The sequence below is a fragment of the Balaenoptera borealis genome (assembly GCF_965194805.1).
Source record: "Balaenoptera borealis genome assembly, chromosome: 10".
Taxonomy (NCBI): Eukaryota; Metazoa; Chordata; class Mammalia; order Artiodactyla; family Balaenopteridae; genus Balaenoptera; species Balaenoptera borealis.
Genome location: NC_138874.1, coordinates 117801633 through 117825807, shown reverse-complemented (window position 1 = coordinate 117825807; position 24175 = coordinate 117801633). Strand labels below are relative to the sequence as shown.

Below are 24175 nucleotides of genomic sequence, written 5' to 3'. Positions count from 1 at the left end.
GTGGCATGTGGGCTTAGTTGCCCTGCAGCATGTGGGATCTTAGTTCCCCGATCAGGGATTGAACCCACATCCCCTGCATTGGAAGGCGGATTCTTTACCACTGGACCACCAGGGAAGTCCCTCTTTTTTTTCTAATAATTTATTTTAAAGTTAAAGTGGTCCTAGATCATAGCTCCCCAGTCACATGGCAGAAGCAAATACTAATTTTTTCAGGAAGAACCCAGATATGTCAGAGAAACTCCAGAGGTAAAGTTCCAAGAAATACAAACTCACAGCCAAAAATCACAGAATTCACCAGGAAACAAGGCACCATGAGTGAGTCAACAGAAAAAATGGACAGAAGAATCAGACCCACAGAGCCTTCAAACATTGATATTATCAACCAGAGAATGTACAATAAGTTTAACATGTTAAAAAAGAAAAGAATGAGTTGAAAATGTGATAAACGAAAGCTATAAAGTCCAGCAAATTAGAACAACAACATAGAACTTAAAGACTTGAAAATCGTAACTATGGAAATTAAACACTGAATGAGTTCAACAGCACATTTGATAACAGCTGATCAGAAAATTAGTGAACTGAAAAGTGGATCTTAAGAAATTATCCAGAATGTAGCAAAGACAGATAAGGAAAGGGAAATATGGAAGGGCTGTTAGAAGACAGAGGGAGGGTGTCTGACGTACATTTGGTTGGGGTTTTAGAAGGAGAAGGATCTTAAGAAATTATCCAGAACGTAGCAAAGACAGATAAGGAAAGGGAAATACGGAAGGGCTGTTAGAAGACAGAGGGAGGGTGTCTGACGTACATTTGGTTGGGGTTTTAGAAGGAGAAGAACAGAGATTGGGGTAAAGACAATATTTGAAGAGATAAAACCCAGATTCAAAACATTCAACAATGAGCAGGTAGGGTGATGATTACCTTCTCCTGACATCTTAGTGGAACCACAACAGACAAAGAGAAGACAAGTAATCTTCCAAAGAACAACTTTAAACTGACAACCACCAGCCCCGACCTGTGTCTGCAGAGCTGTGCACAGGGCTTGGCGGGGCGGTCGCAGGCCAGCACCCGCTGCCCCCACCAGACCGGAGCCCAGAGTGGGAGCAGGCCGGGCGAGATGGGCCGAGCGGGGCCTCGGGCGGGCACGGCCACACCGGGCACGCAGCGGGACAGCTGGCTGGTGGGTCCCCACTTCCCAGGCCCTGCCCGGGGGCCCTGCTGCCGTCAAATCGGAGGCAAGCCAGCCGCCCGCCTATGTCTGTGCTCCGCCCGCCCCGGCCCGGGTCCCTCCCGGCTCCCCAGCCCCACCCGAGGCTTCTGCTCACCTTGCCGAGCGCGGGTGCGAGGACCACGGGCATCTCCCTTGCAGCCCCGATGAGCTGCGCAAGCCAGTCACCCCCTCTGAGACGTGGCCGCTGAGAACAAAGTCCTCGCCAGTAATTGCTGCTGACCTCCCTCCCCCCAACACAGAACTCCGACCAGAGACCGCTAATGATAACCATTTACTCCACATGTTTCACAAGGACGTTGGGGGGCGGGGGCCGCTCCCCACACCCCAGTCACCGCACGAGGGGGCCCTTCCCGGAATCCGCGGCTCCCCCACGGCTTCCCACATAGCCACCGGCCTCGTTCAGTCGGTCACGGGCACGCGACACGGAGGGCGGCACGGGCCAGGGTCCTGGGGCCCCCGCGGGGCGAGAGGAAAAGCCCGGCAACACCGCCGCAGGGCCGCAGAGGAACCGCCGTTACTGGTGCTTATTTCTCTTCTTGGCGCTTTTAAATCCTCGTGAGGCACCTTGACCAAAACAGATGGTAGATGGTATCCTGAAATGAAAGACACCTTCACGCTAAACTGCTACGCTTTTGCTCACAAACAACCCAATTCATGCTGGCAGTCTCGTGGGCTTGCGGGGGTCTGATTCTTGCTCTGGACACTCCCTCTTCCCCCACGGACCGTGCAGGGTGTCCGCTCGCTCTCGCCCGGACTCTCCCCTCCCCGGCTGCAGCAGGCCAGCTGCTCCAAACCTGCTTCCGGTGGGAGACGCTCCCCGCCACTGACCACCTGCCGCCGACCACCTGCCGCCAACCACCCACCCAGGAGAATGTGTCCGGGCTCCAGCTCAGGCTCCCCGTGACCCGCCCTCCAGGTGGCACCTGGGACTCACTCTCAGGCCAAATTCTGGGCAACTGCGCGAGGGCAGCTGAAGGACACGAGTTCATCTCCCTGTCGGTTTGAATTTACTGGCGATTTTTTCCATTTCTCCAACATTTACCCCCAAATTAGATTTGAAATCAACTTTATCCCTGACGAAAGCACAGTTAATACTAGAAAGACAGACTCGTAGGTTGTAACTCGAGCAATCACACCCTGGGTCTCTCCATCCCAGCTTAGGCCACGGTCGAGGGGGGCAGTGCTTTGCGGCCCCGTGCTGCGGGGGCTCCAGGTCGTCCGAGGGCAGCAGGATGGCTGGCTTTCACCTCCCGCTGAAGCCAGCGCTCCAACCCAGCGGCGGTTTCTCTCGGCGAGAACTGGGCCGGCCCAGGGTCAAACCCGGAATTCTCCAGGAGAAGCACAGATTCAGAACCTGCTTCAGAAAGGTGCCCAGGTACTGACCTGTGGCTGTAGGCCCGCCTCTCTCCCGCGGGTTCTGGCGAGGGCTCCACGTGTTCAAAGCAGACTTCCATGGCGTCGCCTTCCGACGGTGCCGGGTCATCCCCCAGGGCTTCTGCCAACACCTGCTCAGCGGCACCGGGCACGGCTGGGCTGGGGAAGACAGGTGGTGAGGGCACTCCCAGGTGTCAGTGCCTGCAGCCCCAGCTTCCCCCAGGACTGAATTCGCAAAGCTATCTTATGACTGTTTTATCAGAGAGTAATTTTCAGGCTACCAGAACGTGGAGAAGTGAATGTTCATGTGACGTAAGCCACATTCTATGAATTTAGGTATGATAATCACACTCCGTCTTTTAAAAATAGTATTTTTATGGTGTCACGTGGTAAATGACTACCAACGGTACCAAACGTCTCTCCATCACAGTTACCGAGAAGTTTACTAAAAGCAACCGTACGATACTGAGCATCTCCTTAACGCCAGTGTCTCAATCCAGCATCGTAGGCTTCTTCTCCTTCAAATGATTCCTCGGAAAGGAAGGAGTTACCTTATACTCAAGGCCTTATAAAAATCTCCCATACTGAAGTCGGTTCTCCAGATTATTCTACTGTCAACAGCAAAGTCCTGTCTGGGGACAACAATTTAGTCTGAAACGACTTCAGTCAATGCAACTTTTAGATGGTGATGAAGCTTCACCTGAAGAAATCAGTTAATGAAAAGGCAAAGTAACGTAACACGCACTTACGGGCTACTCCCAGAGGTACTTCCCACAGTGTGTTCTGAACAGTACCATGTAACACGGGGCTGTGTCGTCAAGTTAGTAAACATATACTGACGGGACAAGGGAAAAACCAGACGGCCCCACGTGAGGTGAGGGGCTCACGGCCTGGGACAAATTCCCCAAGGCCCACATGAGGATGGAAGGGAGGTGATGAGCGGGGTTGAGGTGAAGCGTGAATGCAGAGGGACGCGGTGGTGTTCCTGCACGCCCGGCAGACCCCGAGATGGTACCCCCGCCACTCCCAGCACAGACCCGGGAAGGCAGGTTCTCCCCTTCCTGTCCTCCCTGCAGCCGGGGGGGCCACACACAGAACCACCCCATCTGCTTAACCCCTCTCGGTTAACGACTCCCGACTTCTCGGGGCTTCTGTAACCTGCACCTAAATGTAACGTTAGCGGCAGGGATGCTGAACGAGGGCATCTGCACCCTCAAAGTCTACGTGCGCAAAGGCTTTCTAGGCTCGGGAGGTGGCTTCGCGGCGCACCGCCACGCACCCTCTGCTCCTCCTCGGTTTATCGAAGCGGAAGTCCGCAGGGTAGAGATGACGCATCACCAGGTGCTCCTTCCGGTCTCTGCTGGTTCTGAACTTCTCTGTGCAGCCCTCCACCAGGCACTGATACTGAAACGGAAACAGCATCACCCCACCCTGACCCCAGGCTCTGGCACCACGAGGCACACGGCTCAGGGACGAGCCCCCGTGATGACTGCCCTTGGGAGCGGGCGAGCCGTCACCCACCATGTCTTGCCGCTCGGCCAGAATCTGGAAGAGGGAGTCATGCCACTCGAGGATGTGGGTGTCCAGCAGGTGGCCGGAAGGGAAGGCCCGCTTGCAGAAAGAGCAGACGTTTCTGTGCAGAGCGTGGTAGTGGTGCTCGTAGTCCTCCAGGGCGTCGAACACCTGGCAGCAGCCGGCCACCTGACAGGTGAACTCGGGCACCCTGGCGGAGGGACGCCTGGTGGGGATGCCATTCCGCGGCGGACAGAACGTCAGGCTCCCTGTCACCACTCCCCTTTAAGTGGACTGATAAAGCTTCGGATTTTCTCTTGCAAGCCCAAATCCTACTTTCGTAACAATTACATTTTTACAGACAAGCTAGGCGGTGCTGAGGCCAGACACGCAGGCTTCGCAGGCTTCGGTGGTGCTACAAGCAAAGGGGCGGTGCGGGCACCAGGGGCGGGGCGGGCAGAGGGAGGGACCAGGAGAGGGCAAGAAGCGCCCCTTGCTGGGCCACAGCACTCACCTGGGCCTCTCGGGCGCCCCGCCCACCTGCGTGAGCACATCCTGGAGGTAGAGGTGCCGCTGCACGTCCCCGTCCTGCGGGAGACAGCGTCGTGGGTTCAGACCCGGCTCCACCCCGGGCCCCGCCCCTAGGACCCCGCCCCTAGGACCCCGGCCCCACCCAGAGCCTCAGCCCCGCCCACCGGGAGTCTGCCCCCGCCCCACCCAGGCCCGGCCCACCCAGGCCCCGCCCCGAGCACTTCCCCCGCCCCATCCAAGCCCTGCCCCCAGGGCGCCGGCTCCACCCCCACCCACAACCCCTCTCTCCTTCCTCCGCTCACGCACCTCGAAGAAGTCGTGCTCCCGTGGGAAGCGCACCAGGCGCGGCGCGAAGCTGAAGGGCGTGGTCCCGGCCGCGGGGTCCCGCTCCACGGGTAGAGGCTCGGCCGACCCGGGTGCCCCCGCCAGGCGTGCGTGCAGCGCGGGTGGCAGCTGCATCGCCCTGAGCGCCAGCGGCGCCACGGCCTGTCGGCCACCGTCCGCGAGCCGGCCGGGGCGGGGCCGGACGTGACGTAGAGCGCCACTTCCGCCGCCGCCGGGGCTGCCCTGCGGGCTTGGCGGGCTCGGCGGGCTCGGGTCGGGCGCGCTCCTGCGGTGAGTCCCGGGGCGGAGGGGCCTAAGCCTGGGGGCGGCTTCTATGCGGAGCTGGCCTCGCGCGTCCCGCCGATGGTTCGGGTCCCTTTCCCGACCCCGAGCAGCGCAGGCTCCCGGCTGTAGAGGCTTCCTCCCTCCCTCCTCCCTCCCGTCCCGTTTGTTTCTACTTTTCTGATAACAACAGTGCAGGCCCTTAGGTGCTGTATTTAATCTCCACAACAGCTTCGTGGGCAGGATTTAGTACTCACCCCTTTTCAGAGGAAGCTTACAGAGGACAGGCTCCTTGTCCAGGGCCCTGCAGCCTGGAAGCACCAAGTCAGGGTTCAGGCTGCCTGGGACCCTGCAACCCAGGCCCCGTGCCCATGACTGTGATCACTGTGAGCCCTCCTGGTGTAGAATGTATGCATGCTGGCGAGTTCCACACCAGCTCACACTTACTGTTCTGCTTTCGTGTTTGGAGACACCCTGCCTCTGGCCGGTATTTGACGTTTATGTAGGTGACTGTGATATTTGTATGTGGGGAACTTGTTTTCCATCACTCAGGATTAGAGTCTCTGGATGTAGAGGTACAAGTTAATATCCACGTTGTGGGCGTGTGTGCCGAGCCTTCCCCACCTGCTGTTAACTCATGGCTTGTCTTCACTGGAGCTGTTGACACAGCTGTTCTAACCTTTTTAGAGTCGCAGCCTTTGAGAATCTGTTGAAGGACCCTTTCCTCAGAAAAATCACAGACAGAAATGACTTTGCCTGTAATTTCCAGCAGTCTTTGGTAGTTCGTGATCCCAAATTATGAACCCTGCGTAGGCACGTTGAAACGCTTATGTGAAGCATGTAAAGTTTGCTCATGTTTATTTGTTGAATCTATGACTAATTGGCCGTGTTTGTCTGTCTTACTCTTAATAATAATGGCTAATTGGACCAATCATCAGTGGGAGAACAGAAGTCCTCCTGCAGGACACTACTGTCCCTTTGGGGACATCTGCATAGAAGTCCTCTTGCAGGCTACCACTGTCTTCTTGGTGGGATCTCATTTATGGTTTTGACCAAAAATGAGATCCAGTGGGGAGACCCTAGGACATCTGATCGACAGGGCAGATTGAGCTGAAGGGGAAGCCCACCCAGCTCAAGTACATAGGAGATGTGTAGCAGTCTTAGCAAAGCCCAGCCTGGGCGAGAAAAGGCAGTGTCCTGGTTACCAGGGTGCACAGAGAACACACAGCTGGAGGCAACTGGAGCTGCAGGTGTAGGCCTCACAGGTGAGGCCGCGAGGGGCGGTGGCTTAGGCCTGTGCAGAGCTCCCTGTATAGATCAGGGTCCCTGAAGGGCTGGGACCACTGTATCTGCACAGCTGGGACTAGAAAGTGCTGTCTGCCACCTGAGGGGAGCAGCTCCCTGCTGGCCCAGGGCCACGTGTGGTTGAGGTCACCCAGGAGGAAGGGGGGCCTGGGCCTTAGGGCTACGTCCAGTCTGTGTGCACGTGCCAGCCCCCCCGAGCTGAGGAGTGAGCCTGGAACCTGGCTGGAGCTGATGGGGCTCAGCACTGATTCCCATGGGAGCTGCCTACTGAGACAGCGCCCAGGGAGAATGACAGACCCCAGCGGCGGGCGAGGAGGGCGAGGAGGAGTCTCCCCAGGAAGGGGCCCCACGTGCTGGTCGGAGCAGGCTGTGGTGGTGTCTTCACGGGGAACCTTCAGGCCAGGATGGGCCCTGTGACAATTTGGCTTCTCAAAGACCTGACATTGGCCAATTCAATTGCTTTAAAACTTTTTAATTTATAGCCTCTTGTTTTATAAATGGCTCTCCTTTTACCTTTAGGAGAACACAGAGCCAAAGTCATGAGTGAATTTCGGATTCACCACGACGTCAATGAGCTGCTCAGCCTTCTGCGAGTGCACGGAGGGGACGGGGCCGAGGTCTACATCGACCTGCTGCAGAGGAACAGGACCCCGTATGTCACAACCACTGTGTCAGCACACAGTGCCAAAGTGAGTGCCTGTCCCCGGTGCTGCACTGGGCACAGAGTTCACCTCCCTGCCGAGCAGCCACAGCGGTGCCAGTACGCTGGCAGACAGCACTTGTCAGGTGCTTTTCATGGACCATGTTTTCTGCTCAAGTCTGCTTCCGTTGGCTCCTCCCCATCACCCGTTGCACAGATGAGTAAATGAAGGCTCGGGGAGAGTGTTGGACTGGCAGCCTGACCTGGGAACCCAGACTCTTAGCCACGCCCTCCCTGCGCCCCATGAGGAGGGAGGCCCAGATGGTCCTGATTTCTGTTCACATCGTGACAGATTCTCCTCTGGGTGAAAGAGGAAGCTCCTGGCCTTAGCCACATTGAAATCCCTTCAAAGTGGATTTTTTTAAATTCAAATAATGTAAAATTCAAAATTATAAGTTTTCAGTAAAAGACAATTTTGAAATCTATTTTAAAAACACATTATGAGGCTTCATTTATTTTAACAGCCTAATGATGGCACAAGGATAATTCAGAAAACTTACTGAGCAGAATAGAGAGTTTAGGACACGTAGTTATGTCTAATTTATTTTAAGGGGAGCATTTTAATCAGTGAGAAAACATAGCCCCTGAACGTGTGTGTAATAATGAATTCCAGAGGGAGAAGAGTTAAGTGTATGGAATGAATGCATAAACTACTAGGAAAAACGTAAGTGGTTATTCTCTGACCTAAAGCTTAGGAAGCCTAACATGGGAGAAACCACATTAGAGAATATGGGTAAGTTTAACAAAGCATTTTGATGAGTTTTTTTCATTTTAGTTCAGAGACACATGACTATTCCATCTACCTAATTTCACTCTGTTTTTTTGGGTTTAGTTTTTGCAAGGCTTTTTAAAGTTCCTAGTTATCGTCTCTAAATCATTCTGTCTGTGCTTTTGAGGTTAAAATAGCAGAATTTTCTCGTACTCCTGAAGACTTTCTGAAGAAATATGATGAACTGAAATCTAAGAACACGAGGAACCTTGACCCCCTGGTGTACCTGCTGTCGAAGCTCACGGAGGACAGGGAGGTGGGTGCCGGGCTCGGGGGTGGCTATGTGAGGAAGAGAGCCTCTCTGCGTCTGGGGGGATGGACGGACGGGTGTCCCGCCTGGCCCCCGAGATCTGTCCTCGCCTGGGCGGCCCCTCGTTAACCCCCCCGGCCTCACACCTGTAGCACTGAGGTACGCGCGCCTGAACGGAAGTAACGCGCGGTGGTGATCAACACGAGGAGCGTTAACAGTGACCTCTGGGGCTGAGGGCCTTTGTCCTTCGTTGTCCAGGCCGTGTTCTTGTCTGTTTTAAACTGAGCGTGTGTTACTTGTGATACTGAGGGAAGTGCGTGCTGCCTGAGGAGCCGTGGCCCAGGGCATCCAGGGCTGGTCGGCGCTTCCTCTCGCATCACGAGGCCCAGGGTCCGTTCAGCGGGGAAGCGTGTGGCCGGGCGCATGGTGGCCACCTCGCCGGGACAGATAAAGGGACGTGGTCTCGAGCAGCAAGGGAGGCCGGTCTCGTGTGGAGAAAAGGCCGAGCCACTGGGAGCAGGGTTTGGGATCCCGACCTCCCGTGATCTGGGGGCGTGGCACCTCGTGGCGGGCAGCGTCGGGAGAAAAGGCTGCAGCTCCAGGGCGAGCGGGACCCCTGCTCTCGGCCTCCGCGTGGAGGCTGCAGCTGGGGGCAGTGGGGCGGGTCGGCGGGGCCCGGTGGAGGGCACGAGCGTGAGGCCCGCGTGACACCGGGGCCGTGTGCTTCCAGACCCTGCAGTATTTACAGCAGAATGCCAAGGAGAGAGCAGAGCTCGCGGCCGGCGCCACAGCCAGCAGCACTGCCAGCTTCGGCGCCCCCGCCGCAGCCTCCAAGATCTCCATGCAGGAGCTGGAGGAGCTGAGGAAGCAGCTAGGCAGCGTGGCCACGGGCCCCACGTGGCAGCAGGTACCATGTGGCAGAGGCGTCTGAGTGTGGATTCTGGCCCGGTGGGGACCTGGCTCTGGGACAGGAGCTCCGGGCCCCGGGCGGGGGGTTCTGACTCACCTGGGGGTCAGCGCCTGCTGCCCGCCCATTCTGTAGGCTTGGCCAGTGCAAGTCCCGGCTCCCCTCATGGACGCTGGGCAATTGGTTTGAGGTGATACTATATCTCCCTCATCTGCCGCTTTTCTTGCCTTTGACTTTGTGTCCAGCCCTGGTCTCCTGCCGTCCTTCTGTCTTCCCACAGTCTTGCCTCTGGCTCTCGAGCCCCTCAGAGCTGCATCCTGAGGTCTGAGCTGCAGGCCAGTGTGGGTTGGGCACGTCCTGTGTCCCCACCTCATGTGGTCCTCCCGCCACTGCCCCTCTCCTCGACGGCCCCTCGCCCCCTGCCAGTGCTTCTGAAAGCTGGGCGCCCGTGGGGACCACGGCTCCCTGCCCGAGCCAGAGTGGCCATCCCCCTCTGTCCTTCAGCCCCGAGGGGCTCGGGTAGGGGCGCCCCTTCTCCGGCCAGCTCTCACTGGGCCTTCCTTTCACCTGGCAGCTCGGGTCTAGACCTCGTGCCACCGGGAAAAGCGGTGAGCTGTGCCCAGAGGTCTGGAGAGTGGGCCTGCTTTACCCGTGGGCCCCGTGCAGACCAGACCCTGATGAGGGGCTGGGCTCCGTCTGCCTTGTCCCCGGCCCCTTGCACTGCGATGGGCTCAGACACGTGTGTTTCAGTTCCACACGTGTGCTCAGTGATCTGGTTTTTCATACTGCGGATATGTCAGTTTTAAGTGTTTGTACTGAAAGCGTATCTTTCTTTTTTGTTTTTAAAAACCCCCCCACCAGTCTCTAGAACTCACGAGAAAGATGCTTCGAGACAAGCAGAACAAAAAAAACTTGGGCCAGCGCCTCCCTGTCTTCCCAGCGTGGGTGTACGAGAGGCCCATGCTGCTCGGGGACTTCCTGACAGGCTCAGGCGCGAGCATGGACGTGGCTGTGCCCATCGGTAGGTGACGCGCTGACTTCTGACCGCCGGGGCCTCGCCGCGGCAGGGAGGGCTGAGCCCTGCGGAGACGGCGGGCCGGTGTTGTGCCATCACCCGGGCCCTCTGCTGCCCTTGGCCACGTGGCAAGGAGCAGTGCCCGCCGGACACCGTCCTTCATGTTCCCATCCCCGGTCAGCAGTGGGTGGTGATGTGCCAGTGTCTGGGCTGGCTCTTGCCTGGCTTTCAGGAGCGCCTGCGTCCCGGGGCTTGGGCAGCCCTGGGACAGCGGGATCACCGGGTCGGCCTTCCCAACAGTGAGTCATGCTGCTGCAGATTCTGCTGCACGGGTGACATGGCCTTGGCCGCACAGGCCTTTGTGTGTCGCATTCAGATGGACTATGGGGCATCTGGGGATGTGGGTTTGACTACCGTCTTGCCCTCTGGCTCCCGGGGCACATGGGAAGCAGGGGCAGCAGGGAACACTCGGTGCTCACAGAGAGGCGCTCACAGAGCCCGCCTGGGGAGGGGAGCGTGGCCACGCCCGCTCTGTGGCCATCAGAGGAGCCTGGGCCCCGGGGCCACATCCAAGGGTGAGAAGCAGGGCAGGCGGGGGCCCTGGTGCTGCAGGCCTGGGGCCTGGCGTTCCCAGGGGCTGGCTGGGCAGGCAGATGGGACGCCTCGGGCTCCGCTGCACGTGCGGCAGAACCTGGAGGACTTTGGCAGCAGAACCGCTGAGGGAGCCTCTTCCCCGCGGTCGTGGCGTCTCCGTGTTGCGTTTGCAGGCTTGGGCCAGTTAGAAGCCACGGAGGCTCCAGGCCCGCAGGAGGCGCCTTCGGGGGAGGCGCGACCAGTCGCTGGCTCTCCAGGGCAGGACGCGCTTACGGTGTTCAACGTGCAGGGTTTTGCGTGCAGGTTTCCTGTGTGGCGGCGCGCACACACCGGCCGCAGCGGGCGGGCCTCGCATGGGGGCGGCTCCGAGGCTGCCTTGCGTGGCGCCGTTCCCGGGGAGGACTCTGTCCGGGTGGGCAGCCTGGCCCGTGTCCCTTCTGCAGCCACACCTCATGCGCTCCGGAGGCCGGATTGACGCCCATCCCGCAGTCCTCTTGTCACCCTACTGCCCTCTGTCACCCCCTGGCCCAGGGCCTCAGGCCCTGACACAGCCTCCACGGCCCTCTGGCCCCATCTGTGTTCAGGTGCCTGTGGTCAGCGTGGTCGTCCTCGGCCCTGCCTTGGCCTCCCCCTGGGAGAGCCTCACCCGGGAGGGACCTGCCTCCGTAGGTGACATGCAGCGGCCCTGCGGGACACCCCCACCAGCCACGCGGTGTCACCCCACCAGCCGTCCCTAGTCATCTTGCCGTCTGAGTCCCTGTTGGGGCAGGTCCCCCCCAACCCACTTGCCCGCCTCCCACCCACAGCCGGGCTGACCCTCCTCGCGCCGGCCTCCAGCTCCGTGTGCTCACCGGGGCCAGCCCGTCCACGGCCAGACGGCGTGGCGACTCCCGCCCTCACGAGGCCTGCCCTGACCCGGGGCCTTGTCCCCAAGGTCACGAGCGCAGGTGTCTTGTAACCGCGTGTGCGCTCCTGCGCAGCAGCCTCTGATGGGCCCCGAGCCTCGGGCGCAGGTCTCGCAGACGCGGTCGCTTTTCTGGACGTTTGGGCAGCACAGGCACCGTCCTGCGCCACACACCCCCAGCCCCCCGGGGGACCCCTCGCCCCACCTCGTCTCGCATCCTCGGCCCGTGCTCCTGGTTCTCGTCAAAGGTCCCCTTCCCGGGTGACCACATCACTTTGAAGGAATCCAGCGTCCCCGGTGTGACCCCAGCTCTGTCCCTGGCGCCGCTCTCCTGAACTCCGGGAGGATCTGTGTGCTGAGCGTGTCCACAACGGGCTCCGACCTTCCCCGGCGTCTCCTCCTCGCCGCGTGGGGTTTGCGTCCCTCCCGCTGTGCCAGCCTGGCCCCAGCCCCACCTCCACCTGTCCTTTCAGCCTGAGGGCATTTGTCCACTCCCAACAGCTGGGGTCTCAGCACGGACCACAGAACTTTCTGTCTCGTCCAGTGCATGCACCGGCCACACGCAGCTGGTGGGCATTGAATGGCTGGCATGGCTGAGAATTGGATTTTTGGTTTTCTTTAACTTGACCTTGGTGGCCGGTGGCCCTACACGAGGGTACAGACCTGAGCCCTGTCCTGCCCGGCCCCCAGTGCTCGTCTCCGTCGTCCCAGAGCCGGGTTTGCATGTCCGGCCTGTGCCCTGCACCCCGGTGAGTTGCGGAGACCCCGGCGGCTCACGCGGGCTCCCAGCCCAGCCCCTGCACTGTGTCCCTCAGGGCTAGGCCTCAGGCTGGCCGTGCCTCCCGAAGGTCCTGTACGCAGTCTCTCGGCCCGCCTCACAGTAACGCAGCCCGCAACAATCTGCTGTCCACGCTGGCGGGAGAGGGGTTGGGGCCCGGGTGGCGTCTGCCCCAAGTCCCAAGGTGCCCACCCGGGGCCTGCACCCTGAGAGCCTCAGCCGGACCGTGGCCAGGGAGACGCCAAGGCTGGCGGTAAGCAGTGCAGAGGTTAGCAGCCCTGCACTCGGGGGTCAGGCAGCCGGACCTGCCTCCCTCAGGGGTCCTGAGGTCGGAGTCGGACCTGCCAGAGCCATAGAGGAAAACCACCTGAAGTTCAGGGGCGGCTCTGAGTCCGGAGTGACCCGTGCCTGGACAGGGGGCCACTGGCTCAGACCCGTCCTGCTTCCACCGGCAGGTGTGCGCCCGCGGACGTGCAAGGCCAGCAGGGCTTCTGTAAGCGTGGGCGTGTGGTGCGCCCCATCCCCAGCTGCCAGGCCCCGGTTCTGGGTGCCCTGGGGCTGACACGGGCGCCCACAGGGTGCCAGCGGTCCCTTGGACGCCTCCCTCCCAGTTCTGCCTTTGGCCCAGCAGTGTCGGGAGGGCGCCCAGGGCCACCTGGGCGGAGAACCAAGCGGTGGGGAGCTGCTGGGGCTGCGAAGCGTTTGCGGGGCCGCCCTGGTCCGTGGCCTGTGACTGTCCTGAGTCCATCGGGGTCGAAGGGAACCACCTCGCACCGTGAGAGAGAAATCATCAGCGTTTTAGAGCGTTCAGAGGAAACCTTTCTCTCCCTGAGTGACGCAGGCTTACCAGGTTGTAGTGAGTGTTACGAGCACGACACGTATCGGAAGTGCTCTGTCGTTCCCGACTTTGTCCTTTTAAGTGCAAGCGGGTTATTTCTGTGTGGAGGGTTTTACTTGCTTTAAGGCTCCGATAGGCCGGTCCAGGCTGTGTAATCTCCGCCTTTGGCGCCCCGACGGGATCAGTTAAGCCGAGGGATCGCCTTGGCTTTCGTGTCCACCAGCAATGGAGGGAGTCAACCAGGGGCGGCGGAGGGGGTTCTGGGGGAGGCGAGACCAGCTGGCGTCTGCGCCCACAGGCACACTGCCCCTGGCCGCCCAGGAGGCGGCCGTCGTGGAGGACCTGCTGTACGTGCTGGTGGGTGTGGACGGCAGGTACGTCACCGCCCAGCCCCTCACGGGGAGGCAGAGCCGCACCTTCCTCGTGGACCCCAGCCTGGACCTGTCCATCCGGGAGCTGGTGAGCAGGGTCCTCCCGGCAGCCTCCAGCTACTCCACCGTGACCAGGTAGGCGCCCAGAGGGGCGCACTCAGCCCCTTGCGGGGACAGTCGCCGCCTCACTCCTGGGCCTGGAAGAGGGAGGGAGGCATTGCCCACGGTGCCCTCTGGGGTTGGGGAAGAGGCTCCGACCATCCCTTCTGAGGCGCAGCTCTCACCCGCCCGGTGCTCAGGGCTGCCTTTCCTCGCAGGTTTGTCGAGGAAAAGTCCTCCTTCGAGTACGGGCAGGTGAACCACGCCTTGGCGGCCGCCATGAGAACACTGGTGAAAGAGTACCTGATCCTGGTTACGCAGCTAGAGCAGCTGCAGAGGCAGGGCCTCCTGTCCCTGCAGAAGCTCTGGTTCCACCTCCAGCCGGCCATGCGCACCGTGGACATCCTGGCTTCCCTGGGTGCGCGGGCCTGGCGGGAGGGGCACCCTGGGCCCGGGCACTCCTCCTCCGAGTCTTACTTTTGTGAGGCGAAAGCCGCGCAGCGTTGTGTTTTATTAGTTTGCGGGAGGAAGACTCCGGGAGCTTCCAAAAACCACAGCTTTATAGTTGGAGTTTATCCCAAAAGGAAGGCCTGTCCCCTGAGGAGGGGCTCTAGCCCGTCGTGGCCCGGTGGCCCCCTCGGCACTGAGCGCCGTCCTCTCCCCTGGCAGCCACCTCAGTGGACAAAGGCGAGTGTGTCGGGGGGTCGACCCTGAGCCTCCTGCACGACCGGAGCTTCAGCTACACGGGCGACAGCCAGGCACAGGAGCTGTGTCTGTACCTCACCACGGCCGCCAGCGTGCCCTACTTCGAGATCCTGGAGAAGTGGATCTACAGGGGCATCATCGACGACCCGTACAGGTAGGGGCCGCGGAGGCAGCGGGGTGGGGTGGGGGCCTGCGGGCCCTTCTCAGCTGACGCCACGTTCGGCGCACAGCGTGAAGCACGTCAGCTCGCGGAGAATTCTATGCTGATGTGTATCTGTTGTACACGTCGGAACATTAAAAAAAATGAAGCTGTTGTCTAGACGTAATTTACTAACGACCCAGATGACAAAATCTAGCATGAGGGCCTGGCGAGGAAGCCCTTCCACAGTAAGCGTAGGTGGCGTCAGGGTGTCTGGCTCTGCCGGTGACAGGAACATGGGCCCCGACGGGAGCGTCGTCTTGTTGCCCGCGTTCGAGATGGAAGAACACGCGAGGTTCCCGTAGGGGGGCGGGTGGAGTAGAGTGGAGTCAGCGTCCCGTCCAGCTCTGCAGACCTCAGTCCCCTCTGTGCCCGGGGAATGAGCACTTCGCCCCAGAGGGGGTCGGCGGGTGCGTCTCCGCTCGCGGCTGAGAATTAAGGGCGGCGAGGCCGTCCGTGGCCCCCGTGGCCTCATGTTGTTGGGGGCGGCCTGTGCGGCGAGCTCTGCCCGTCACCGGCGCCCGTGCCTTTCAGCGAGTTCATGGTGGAGGAGCACGAGCTGCGCAAGGAGAAGATCCAGGAGGACTACAACGACAAGTACTGGGACCAGCGCTACACGGTGGTGCCGCGGCAGATCCCGTCCTTCCTGCAGAAGATGGCGGGCAAGGCGCTCAGCACAGGTGACGGGGGGTGGGCCCGGGCGGGGCGGGCGCCCGCAGGGTGGACTCACTCCGTCCCCACCCCTGAGCTTGACTCACCGTCCTTTCGTGATTCTTAAAGCTCTGCGGCCACTTAAAGGAAGACTGTTTTCCGCTCCCAGCGCTTCTGACCGCAGGTGTGTGGGTTTCCGCACAGCAGTCAGTTCTCCGCTCCCTGTGGACACCAGCTGGGTGACACCCCCCCCCCCCGTTTAACTCAGTTCTGGCATTACGTGCCAGGGTCAGTGCACGCCCCACAGGGTCAGGGCTCCATCCCTCGAGGCAGCCCCCACCAGGCGCCGGTCACAAATGTCGGGTCCCCAGGCCACTGCACTCTGTCCAGTGTGGCCATGAATCGGGTTCCCACGACCCCCTCCTCAGGTTCGATGTTTGCCATGACAGCTCCCAGACTCAGGAAAACACTTGACTTAACTAGACCGCTGGTCTGTTACAGAGGACGTTGTAAAGGATGCAGATGAACAGCCCGATGAGGAGGCCCATGGGGCAGGTGTGGAAGGGTCCCGAGCACAGGAGAGTCTGTCCCCGTGGAGCTGGGGTGTGTCGGGCACCACCCTCCTGGCAGGTGGACACGTTCACCAGCCCAGAAGCTCTCCAAACCTCTACCCCCAGGGTTTTCATGCAGGTTCCGGGACAGGGCACGGCTGATGGGCTCGCGGGCCGTTGGTAATTAACTCAGCCTCCAGCCCCTCCCCTCCCCAGATATCGGGACGGGGCTGAGGGTTTCACTCTCCCATCACGTGGTTGGTTCCTCTGGCCGCCAGCCCCCATCCTGAAGCTCTGTAGGGATGGCCAGGAGTCACTTCTTGAGTGTAAACTCAGGTGTGGGTGAAAGGGGCTTGTGAACCACAAAATCCCAGGGGTTTTAGGAGCTCAGTGCCAGGAGCCAAGAACAAAGACCAGAGGTTTGTGTCTTATTTCTCAGTATCACAGGCTAGCACAGGAAAAGCAGTAAAGGACACGTGCCCCACTGGGCTGGCAGGGTTTTTAGTCATCTCCTTGTGGTCAGGAACGTGATTTAGAGACACATGTGGGATGAGTTACCTGGAGACACGCTCCAGCCAGGGCCTCACACTTTGGTTCTGAGATCTGGGCTGAGGGAAGGGGCCGGGAGGTGGTGTAGGATCTGGTTCTCGTGAGGCTCTCTGAGGTTATTCCTGTGCCGTTGATGAGGCAAGTGCAGGTATAAAGTCACAGGAGGTTGCGGCCCTTTGTGGCGACAGCTGTGCTGTTCTGCTCTGGGCGAGGGGGTTCCGGGATGTGCTCAGCTGGTTGGCCCTCTTGCCAGCCTCTGGCCAGCACTGGGGCTGCGACGTCTGCGGCTCAGGCCTGTGAGTTATCACGTATACAGCAAGCGTGGTAATCTGACTTTTTCCATCCCTTTCCAGGAAAGTATCTGAATGTGGTCAGAGAGTGTGGCCACGACGTCACCTGCCCTGTGGCCAAAGAGGTCATCTACACGCTGAAGGAGCGCGCGTACGTGGAGCAGATCGAGAAGGCCTTCAACTACGCCAGCAAGGTGCTGCTGGACTTCCTCATGGAGGAGAAGGAGCTCGTGGCCCGCCTGAGGTGCGCCCGCCCCCAGAGGCCGACAGGGGGCCGTGTTTGCCCGCGTCCCCTCGTCTGTGGTGGCACAGCTCCCTCCTTGCGGCTGCCAGCCCCCTCCTTGGCCCCCTGCCCTCCCAGGGACCTGTCTGCAGCCCCAGTGCCTTGCTGGCAGCATGTCCTGCACGGTGCTGTGACCCCGCTGTTCATTTCAGCACACTTGGAGCCGACCCCTGGTCCCCCCGTAAATGTGTTTCTTGGCGTGGGCACCCGTGGACTCGGGGCACCCGTGGGCATGGGAACCTCCTCCCGGTCTCCGCCCAGCTCCCCCCATCACCCCAGCACCCCTCGTGGGGATCACTCTGCGGGTCTGGGCTGTCCTCGTGTCCACGGCCTCTCGCCTCTCCTGCCCGCAGGTCCATCAAGCGCTACTTCCTGATGGACCAGGGCGACTTCTTCGTGCACTTCATGGACCTCACGGAGGAGGAGCTGAAGAAGCCGGTGGACGACATCACGCCCACCCGCCTGGAGGCGCTGCTGGAGCTGGCCCTGCGCATGAGCACCGCCAACACCGACCCCTTCAAAGATGACCTCAAGGTGAGCAGGCGCCCCCCAGCGACCTTGGAGAGAGAAACAGCAGAAGCCAGCCCTTGACGAGTGCTTTTCCTGCCTCGGTTGAAATGCTCACAGGGTTTTCCTTGGCTCTGTTAGGGACGTATCTCAGAGTCGTGGTGTGTGAGCCTCTCCATGGGCTGCTGTACCGGGGGGTCGGGGTCTCTGGGGGACTCTGCATCCGTGTCTGGCAGGGATGTTGGCTTTAGTCTTCTGTAGCATCTCTGGCCTCGTAGACTGATCTGGAAGGGTTCCCTCCTCCGGATTTCTGGAAGAGTTTCAAGAGGGTTGGTGTCAGCTCTTCCTGGAGTGTTTGGTAGAATTCACCAGTGAAGCTTTCTTTGTTGTGAAGGTTTGGTCGTTTCTTCCGTCTCCTCTCCGGTTACAGGTCTGTTCCAATTTTCTGTTTCTTCTTGAGTCAGTTTTGGTAGTTTGTGTGTGCTCAGGAATTTGTGTAGGAATTAGTTCTCATTATCCTGTTTATTTCTGTAAGGTTGACTGTAATGTCCCCACTTCCATTTCTGATTTTAGTAATATGAGTCTTCTCTCTTTTTTTAGTCAAACATAACTAAAAGCTTATCAATTTTGCTGATCTTTCAGAGAGCTAACTTGGTTTCATCAGTTTTCTCTGTTGTTTCTCTGTTCTGTGTTTTGTTTATTTCTTCTCTAATCTTTATTATCTTCTTCTTTGTGCTGACTTCCGGTTTAGTTTGCAGTTTTTCTAGTTTCTTAAGTTGTAAAGTTAGGTTGTTGACTTGAGATTGTTCTTTTTTAACGCGGGCATTTGCTGCTGAGTTTCTCTCTGAGCTCTGCTTTTACTGCATCCCATCAGTTTTGGTTATAGTGTTTTCATTTCCCTTCGTCTCAAGATGTTTTCGAATTTCTCTTGTGATTCTTCCTTGACCCATTTGTTTTTAAGAGCATATTTAATTTTCGCTATTTGTGAATTTTCTCATTTTATCCTACTACTGATTTCTAACTTCATCCTGTTGTAATCAGAGGGCATGTTACGATGTCAGTTTTGTTAACCTTATTAATAAGTCTTGCTTTGTGGCCTCACATATGGTCTGTCCTGGGGAGCGTTCTGTGTGCACTGGCTGTCTGGGGCCGTGTCCCGTGGGGGTCAGTCAGCTCTCTGTGCTCACGTCCTGTCTCTGACCTGCCCGGTTGTCTCTGTTGTTGACAGCAGGGTGTCAGGCCTCCCACTGTCACCGTAGACCCTTCTCAGTTCTGTCAGCTCGCACTTCATATGTTTTGGGGTCTCTTGTGAGGTGCAGGAGCGTTCTTATAGGATAAGATCCTGGAAGTCAGATTCTTGGGTCAAAGCACATGGCCAGTGCTCCACTGGGCTGACATCACTGACGCTCAGTCCCCGGGCTGCCCGCTGAGTCGGGCCACGGCCCTGGTGGGAGGGAGCACAGCCATTCAGGGTCCACTTCTGCAGCAGGTGACGTGAGTTCTCATCTGTGGATTCCTGCTTATTTCTTCATCCTTCCTTGTTTGTCTTTCATTGTGGTTCTGTCATTCATTCTCTATCCTCTCAGTTTCTCATCAGTTGACAGGAATTGTCCCACGTCTCTGGCACGTAGGTGGCACCTTGTAAGGGTGTGAATGAGGCAGTGTGTGGACCGCATTCCCTGCCCAGAACCACTGTGCTGTCCTCACCACGTGCTCCCTGCGCCTGGCCTGTGCAGGTGGTGGAGAAGGGCTAAGTCTCGCAGGATTCAGGGTTTCCCACTTGCCCTTGTTTCTCCTTGATACCATCAGGGATGTTTTTAAAGTAATTTCTCTGTACTCTTCTTTTTCTGTTTCGACTGAAAGCAGTTTTGTTTTTTAATTAAGGTTTATCAGTAGATGTTTGGTGTTTTAAGCCAGCCTCCCAGACTTAGAATCCATGTGTGGAGGAGATTCCTCGGCCCTGGACTCACTTTTCCATTTCGTGATGCAGGGGCGGGGCGGGGTTGGGACCTGATGCTTTTTTGTTTCTCTTTCCCCAGATCGACCTGATGCCTCACGACCTCATCACCCAGCTTCTGCGTGTCCTCGCCATCGAGACCAAGCAGGAGAAGGCGATGGTCCACGCTGACCCCACCGAACTCACGCTGAGCGGCCTGGAGGCCTTCTCCTTTGACTACGTGGTGAAGTGGCCCCTGTCTCTGATCATTAACAGGTAAGCATGCGGCTCTCGCGCCTGCTTAGGCCCCTGGGGGTTACTGGCTGCTCAGGTCACGCTCCACCCCGTGAGCCTCGCGTTTGACGTCTGGTGCCGGCAACAAGCCCCAGGCGTCCGTCGGAATCCGCCTTGTTCCTTCTTCGCAGGAAAGCCCTGACCCGCTATCAGATGCTCTTCAGACACGTGTTCTACTGCAAGCACGTGGAACGGCAGCTCTGCAACGTTTGGGTCAGCAACAAGGCTGCCAAGCAGTACCCCCTGCACTCGGCCAAGCGGTTCGTCCCCCGGGGCTCCCGTGGCGCACGCGGCCCCTCCACGCCCCGGAAACGGGGACCCAGGAGCTGCCGTGGGCGGCCTCCGTGCCTCTGACGCGCCGTGCTGCCGTCAGACTGTGGGATGGCGGGGCCTGTCTGGGCCAGAGCCCTTCGTGGAGCCCCGGCTCCTCCAGGGCTGGGAGCGCCTGCAGGCCCAGGGGTGCTCGGCACATCGCCAGTGCTGGGGGCCCGCGGGCGCCCTGTGTATCTGACGCCTTCGCCTGGCGCAGGTTCGCGGGCGCTTTCACCCTGCGGCAGCGGATGCTCAACTTCGTCCAGAACATCCAGTACTACATGATGTTCGAGGTGCTGGAGCCGACCTGGCACGTCCTGGAGAAGAGCCTGAGATCTGTGAGTTTAGCCCAGCTGGTCACGCCGCCTGGTCAGAGGTCAGGGAGGCGGAGGTGGGGCACAGACCCTACCGCTCCCCCGGTGGCCCCCCCGATGCCGCCAGAGCCGCGTTAGCAGTGGAGGGCAGGGCACGCAGCACCGCGTGGCCCAGGCTCAGGCTGCCGGAAGAGCGTGCGGCTCCCTCGGGGCCTCGGCGCTGGGTCAGTGCCCCATCCAGGCCCACCCCAGGGCCCCTGGGGGCCGTCAGCCAAAAAGTTCATGTCACCAAATTCCAGGAGCGGAAAGTGCAAGGGGGCAGTGTTTCCTCCTTGTTTTCTGTCTTTCAAAACGAAAACCTTGGACCTTTTAGGGCACATTCAGTGTGTTCTTTTAGCGATATTTTGAAGTTTTCCCCCAAAAGACCGCAGGATTGTTTAAAACATGGAAACGACACAGAGCATACAAAGCAGCCCAGGCAGGGCCTCGGCGCGGTCGTCTCAGCAGAGCGGCTCTCACAGTGTCTCCCGCCCAGGCCTCCAACATCGATGACGTGCTGGGCCACCACACCAGCTTCCTGGACAGCTGCCTGAAGGACTGCATGCTGACCAACCCCGAGCTGCTGCGCGTCTTCTCCAGGCTCATGTCCGTGTGCGTCATGTTCACCAACTGCATGCAGGTTCGCCGCCGGGGCTCTGGGTGGCGGGGGGCCCGTCCTGCAGGCCGCCCCAGCCACGTGGGGGCCGCGTTTCCTCGAGTGGGCTGGTCGTGGCTGATGAGCGTTTCCTCCCGACCCCCAAGAGATTCACGCAGAGCATGAAACTGGATAGCGAGCTGGGCCACCTGACCCTGGAGCACGGCACGATGCGGGGGCCGCCCACGGAGGCCGAGCGGGCCGAGGAGCGTGCCCGCAAGGAGCTTGCCCGCAAGGTGGGTGGTGGCCGAGCGGGCGTCCCCGAGACCCTCCTTTCTCCCGCTGGGATTTGACACAGCGTTAGGGTCACAGCGCTTAGAAAGCACACCTGCGACAGCCTGCCATTCCTGTCTTCCCTTTGATTGATAAAAAGACTCTTAACTTTATGTTCCAAATACAAGCCACGGAGAATCTCCCTTCCCGACTTCCCACAGCGAGGCTGCGTCGTTCAGGGGGCGTGTGGTAAGGCTGAGCCGTGGGGACGCCCCGCAGGGGCCTGCGGCTCAGCGGGCGTGGGGCTGGGGCCCTGCGGTCGCTGTGATTGCAGTCTGTCCGTGACTAGCAGGGCCAGGCATCTCGGCGGGTGCAGGTGTGCGTCCTGTAGGGTGGGGTGCGGCGGGGCAGGGTGAGCCCAGGCAGGCGCTCCCAGGTTCCCCGCTTGCTGAGCGGCGCTCGAGAGAGAACAGTGTGAGCTGGAAAATCTGAGCCACACACGGAAACCCTGAGGTTCGCGTCCTTCCTGGTTCCGTGTGGTGGGGCCGCAGGGCCGGCTACCTGGAGCGTCTCTAGGTCCTGCCGTCTCAGGGGTTTTCACAGTGCCTAACGTTTTACCTTTCATCACGTGAAGAAATCCCGAGACACATTTTTCTATTTAAAAAAAGAAGAAGGGGGGCTGAGCTGCTGGCGGGCGGCCGAGTCACTACAGCCGTGTCTTGCAGTGCCTGGCCGAGCACGTGGACGCCCCGCAGCTGGCCTCCAGCTTCGAGGCCACCATCAGTAAGTTCGATAAGAACTTCTCAGCCCACCTGCTCGACCTCCTGGCCCGGCTGAGCATCTACAGCACCAGCGACTGCGAGCATGGCATGGCCAGCGTCATCTCCAGGTGGGCGCCCCGCCCCCCGCCGGCTCCCTGCCCCGCCGCGCCCTCCCGCCGCTCGGAGCAGGTGTGACCGAGGCCGCGGCTGCTCAGCCGAGGCGCCGCCCTTGGCCTCCTCGTGCTGCTGCTGGTCACCTGCTGGAGGAATGGCATCTGGGCTTTCACACGTGTGAGGGTGTGCGTGTGTGTGTTCGCACGTGCGTCGTGCGTGCTCACATGCGTGCTCACGTGCGTGCACGTGTCGACCAGCACACGTCAGGCCGCCCCATCAGCCCCCTCCCCGTTTGTCTGTGTTCCGAGGGCCAGGCCTGGGTCAGCTGCACTGGCCGCTGTGCCCCAAGCCAGGACCCAGGACGCTGGAAGGGCCCTTTGGCCCCCAGCTACGGGCCGTCGCACTGTCTCCAGGTGAGCAGTGAGGAGGCGCTGCCTTCCCACTGGCGGCAGGTCAGAAGACCTCGGGGAACGCACGGAAGGTCAAGGCAGCGCTCGCCTGGCCTGCCGTGTTGGCATGTGGGGCCGGCCGCGCCTCGAGGGCCACGTTGGTGCCCCCCTGGGGTCCACCTCCCGAGACACCGGGAGTGGCGAGCGTGCAGGTCTGACGCAAGCAGGAGTCCGCGGAGTCTGGGGGGCCGTGGGGAGGACTGTGCAGAAACGGTGAGGACGGGTGCGCGGGGCCCGAGGGCCGGTCGGTGGGGTCTGTGGACCTGGGGCTGGCGGTTGCCTGCTCCTCAGAGGGGACGTGGCGGGCCTGCTCACTTTGGGGGCGGGTTCAGGTGAGGAGGGGGCTATCCTTGCCCTGGGAAGCCTCCTGTTGGGTAGCCTCGGGCTCGGCCAAACGTTGGGCTGCCCTGTTCTGCCCACAGGTGTTCCAATGTCCCGGGCTCCGGGGTTCGGAGAGCCCCAACATCCAGGGGCTGGAGACATTTGTCTCACTTCACCTGTGTCTTTTTTTTGTGTGGCTGTGTTGGGTCCTCGTTGCTGTGTGCAGGCTTTCTCTAGTTGCGGCGAGCAGGGGCTACTCTTCGTTGCAGTGCGCGGGTTTCTCATTGCGGTGGCTTCTCTTGTTGCAGAGCACAGGCTTCAGTAGTTGTGGCTCGCGGGCTCTAGAGCGCAAGCTCAGTAGTTGTGGCGCACGGGCTTAGTTGCTTCCCGGCATGTGGGATCTTCCCAGGCCAGGGCTCGAACCCGTGTCCCCTGCGTTGGCAGGCGGATTCTTAACCACTGCGCCACCAGGGAAGCCCTCACCTGTGTCTTTAAGCTTTATTCTCAGTATTGCTGGGGCAGGTGGAGCCTGGGGCCCATGTGTGTGTCCACGTGCGCGTGTGCTGGCGACTTGAGTGCCTCCCATGCTCTTCACTGTGGGGTGGTAAGGGGGTCGCCGGTGTGGCCATGGAGGCGTCTGCAGGGACCCTGCCCACTTCCCCTGCAGGCTTGACTTCAACGGCTTCTACACAGAGCGGCTGGAGCGCCTGTCTGCAGAGAGGAGCCAGAAGGCGGCCCCCCCAGTGCCCAGCCCGCGGGGGCCCCCAACTCCAGCGCCCAGGGTCGCCGTCACTGCGCAGTGAGGCCAGCGCTCCTGCCACAGCTGAAGCCTCAGGTGGATGAGTTCAGAGGTTTCTCACCAGATGTTTCCAGAACGCTTGTGCTGTGTGTCCTGTTTAAACATAAAGTTGAATTGTCTGCACTCAGCTCCTCTCGTTTCTCGGGGCTCGTGCACTCAGACCAGAGAGGGTCTGCTTGTCTGCGCGCTTTCCTGAAGCGAGCAGAGTCACGTTAAAGAGTTTTTTGGTTTCAAGTCAGACAAAGTGAGAACACATGGCCTTTGAACAACATCAGGACAGTCACCAAGGTGCCAGGCGGGGGCGAGGTCTGGGCCTGATGTCCACACCCGTCCCTGTGAAGTGGGGCTGGGCTCCCTGGGGTCGGCAGGAACCCCTCACACCGCAGGCAGGGGATTGGTCCAGGCAGCAGGGGGCAGCACAGCCCCTTGTCCCGAAGCTGGAGCAGCTTGGG

General features: G+C 59.9%; 2 protein-coding genes across 7 annotated transcripts; one reads left to right on the top strand and one right to left on the bottom strand.

The window, feature by feature from the left end:
- Positions 1-1486: 1486 nt before the first annotated feature.
- ZNF511 (zinc finger protein 511) lies at positions 1487-5231 on the bottom strand. Of its 4 annotated transcripts, none has more exons than XM_082407271.1 (6): positions 4952-5226; positions 4629-4702; positions 4124-4340; positions 3882-4006; positions 2612-2761; positions 1487-1821 (listed from the first exon to the last, which is right to left on the bottom strand). In XM_082407271.1, exons 1-6 carry the CDS (start codon positions 5102-5104, stop codon positions 1743-1745), a joined length of 798 nt encoding a protein of 265 aa, XP_082263397.1. In that variant the 5' UTR covers positions 5105-5226; the 3' UTR covers positions 1487-1742. The 4 variants fall into 4 exon arrangements, with proteins under 4 accessions (XP_082263397.1, XP_082263398.1, XP_082263399.1 ...); XM_082407272.1 differs by having other exon boundaries at positions 4124-4325; positions 4952-5223; XM_082407273.1 differs by having other exon boundaries at positions 1640-1792; positions 4952-5231.
- TUBGCP2 (tubulin gamma complex component 2) lies at positions 5128-23846 on the top strand. Of its 3 annotated transcripts, none has more exons than XM_082407267.1 (18): positions 5128-5260; positions 7076-7245; positions 8153-8281; positions 9006-9182; positions 10044-10203; positions 13610-13817; positions 13982-14199; positions 14451-14640; positions 15220-15365; positions 16790-16970; positions 17363-17543; positions 19556-19728; positions 19878-20006; positions 20276-20396; positions 20908-21051; positions 21174-21302; positions 22005-22168; positions 23592-23846. In XM_082407267.1, the coding sequence occupies exons 2-18, from the start codon at positions 7096-7098 to the stop codon at positions 23725-23727; spliced, it is 2736 nt and encodes a 911-aa protein (XP_082263393.1). In that variant the 5' UTR covers positions 5128-5260; positions 7076-7095; the 3' UTR covers positions 23728-23846. The 3 variants fall into 3 exon arrangements, with proteins under 3 accessions (XP_082263393.1, XP_082263391.1, XP_082263392.1); XM_082407265.1 differs by lacking the exon at positions 5128-5260 and adding an exon at positions 5844-6516; XM_082407266.1 differs by lacking the exon at positions 5128-5260 and adding an exon at positions 5848-6516 and having other exon boundaries at positions 14000-14199.
- Positions 23847-24175: the final 329 nt, after the last annotated feature.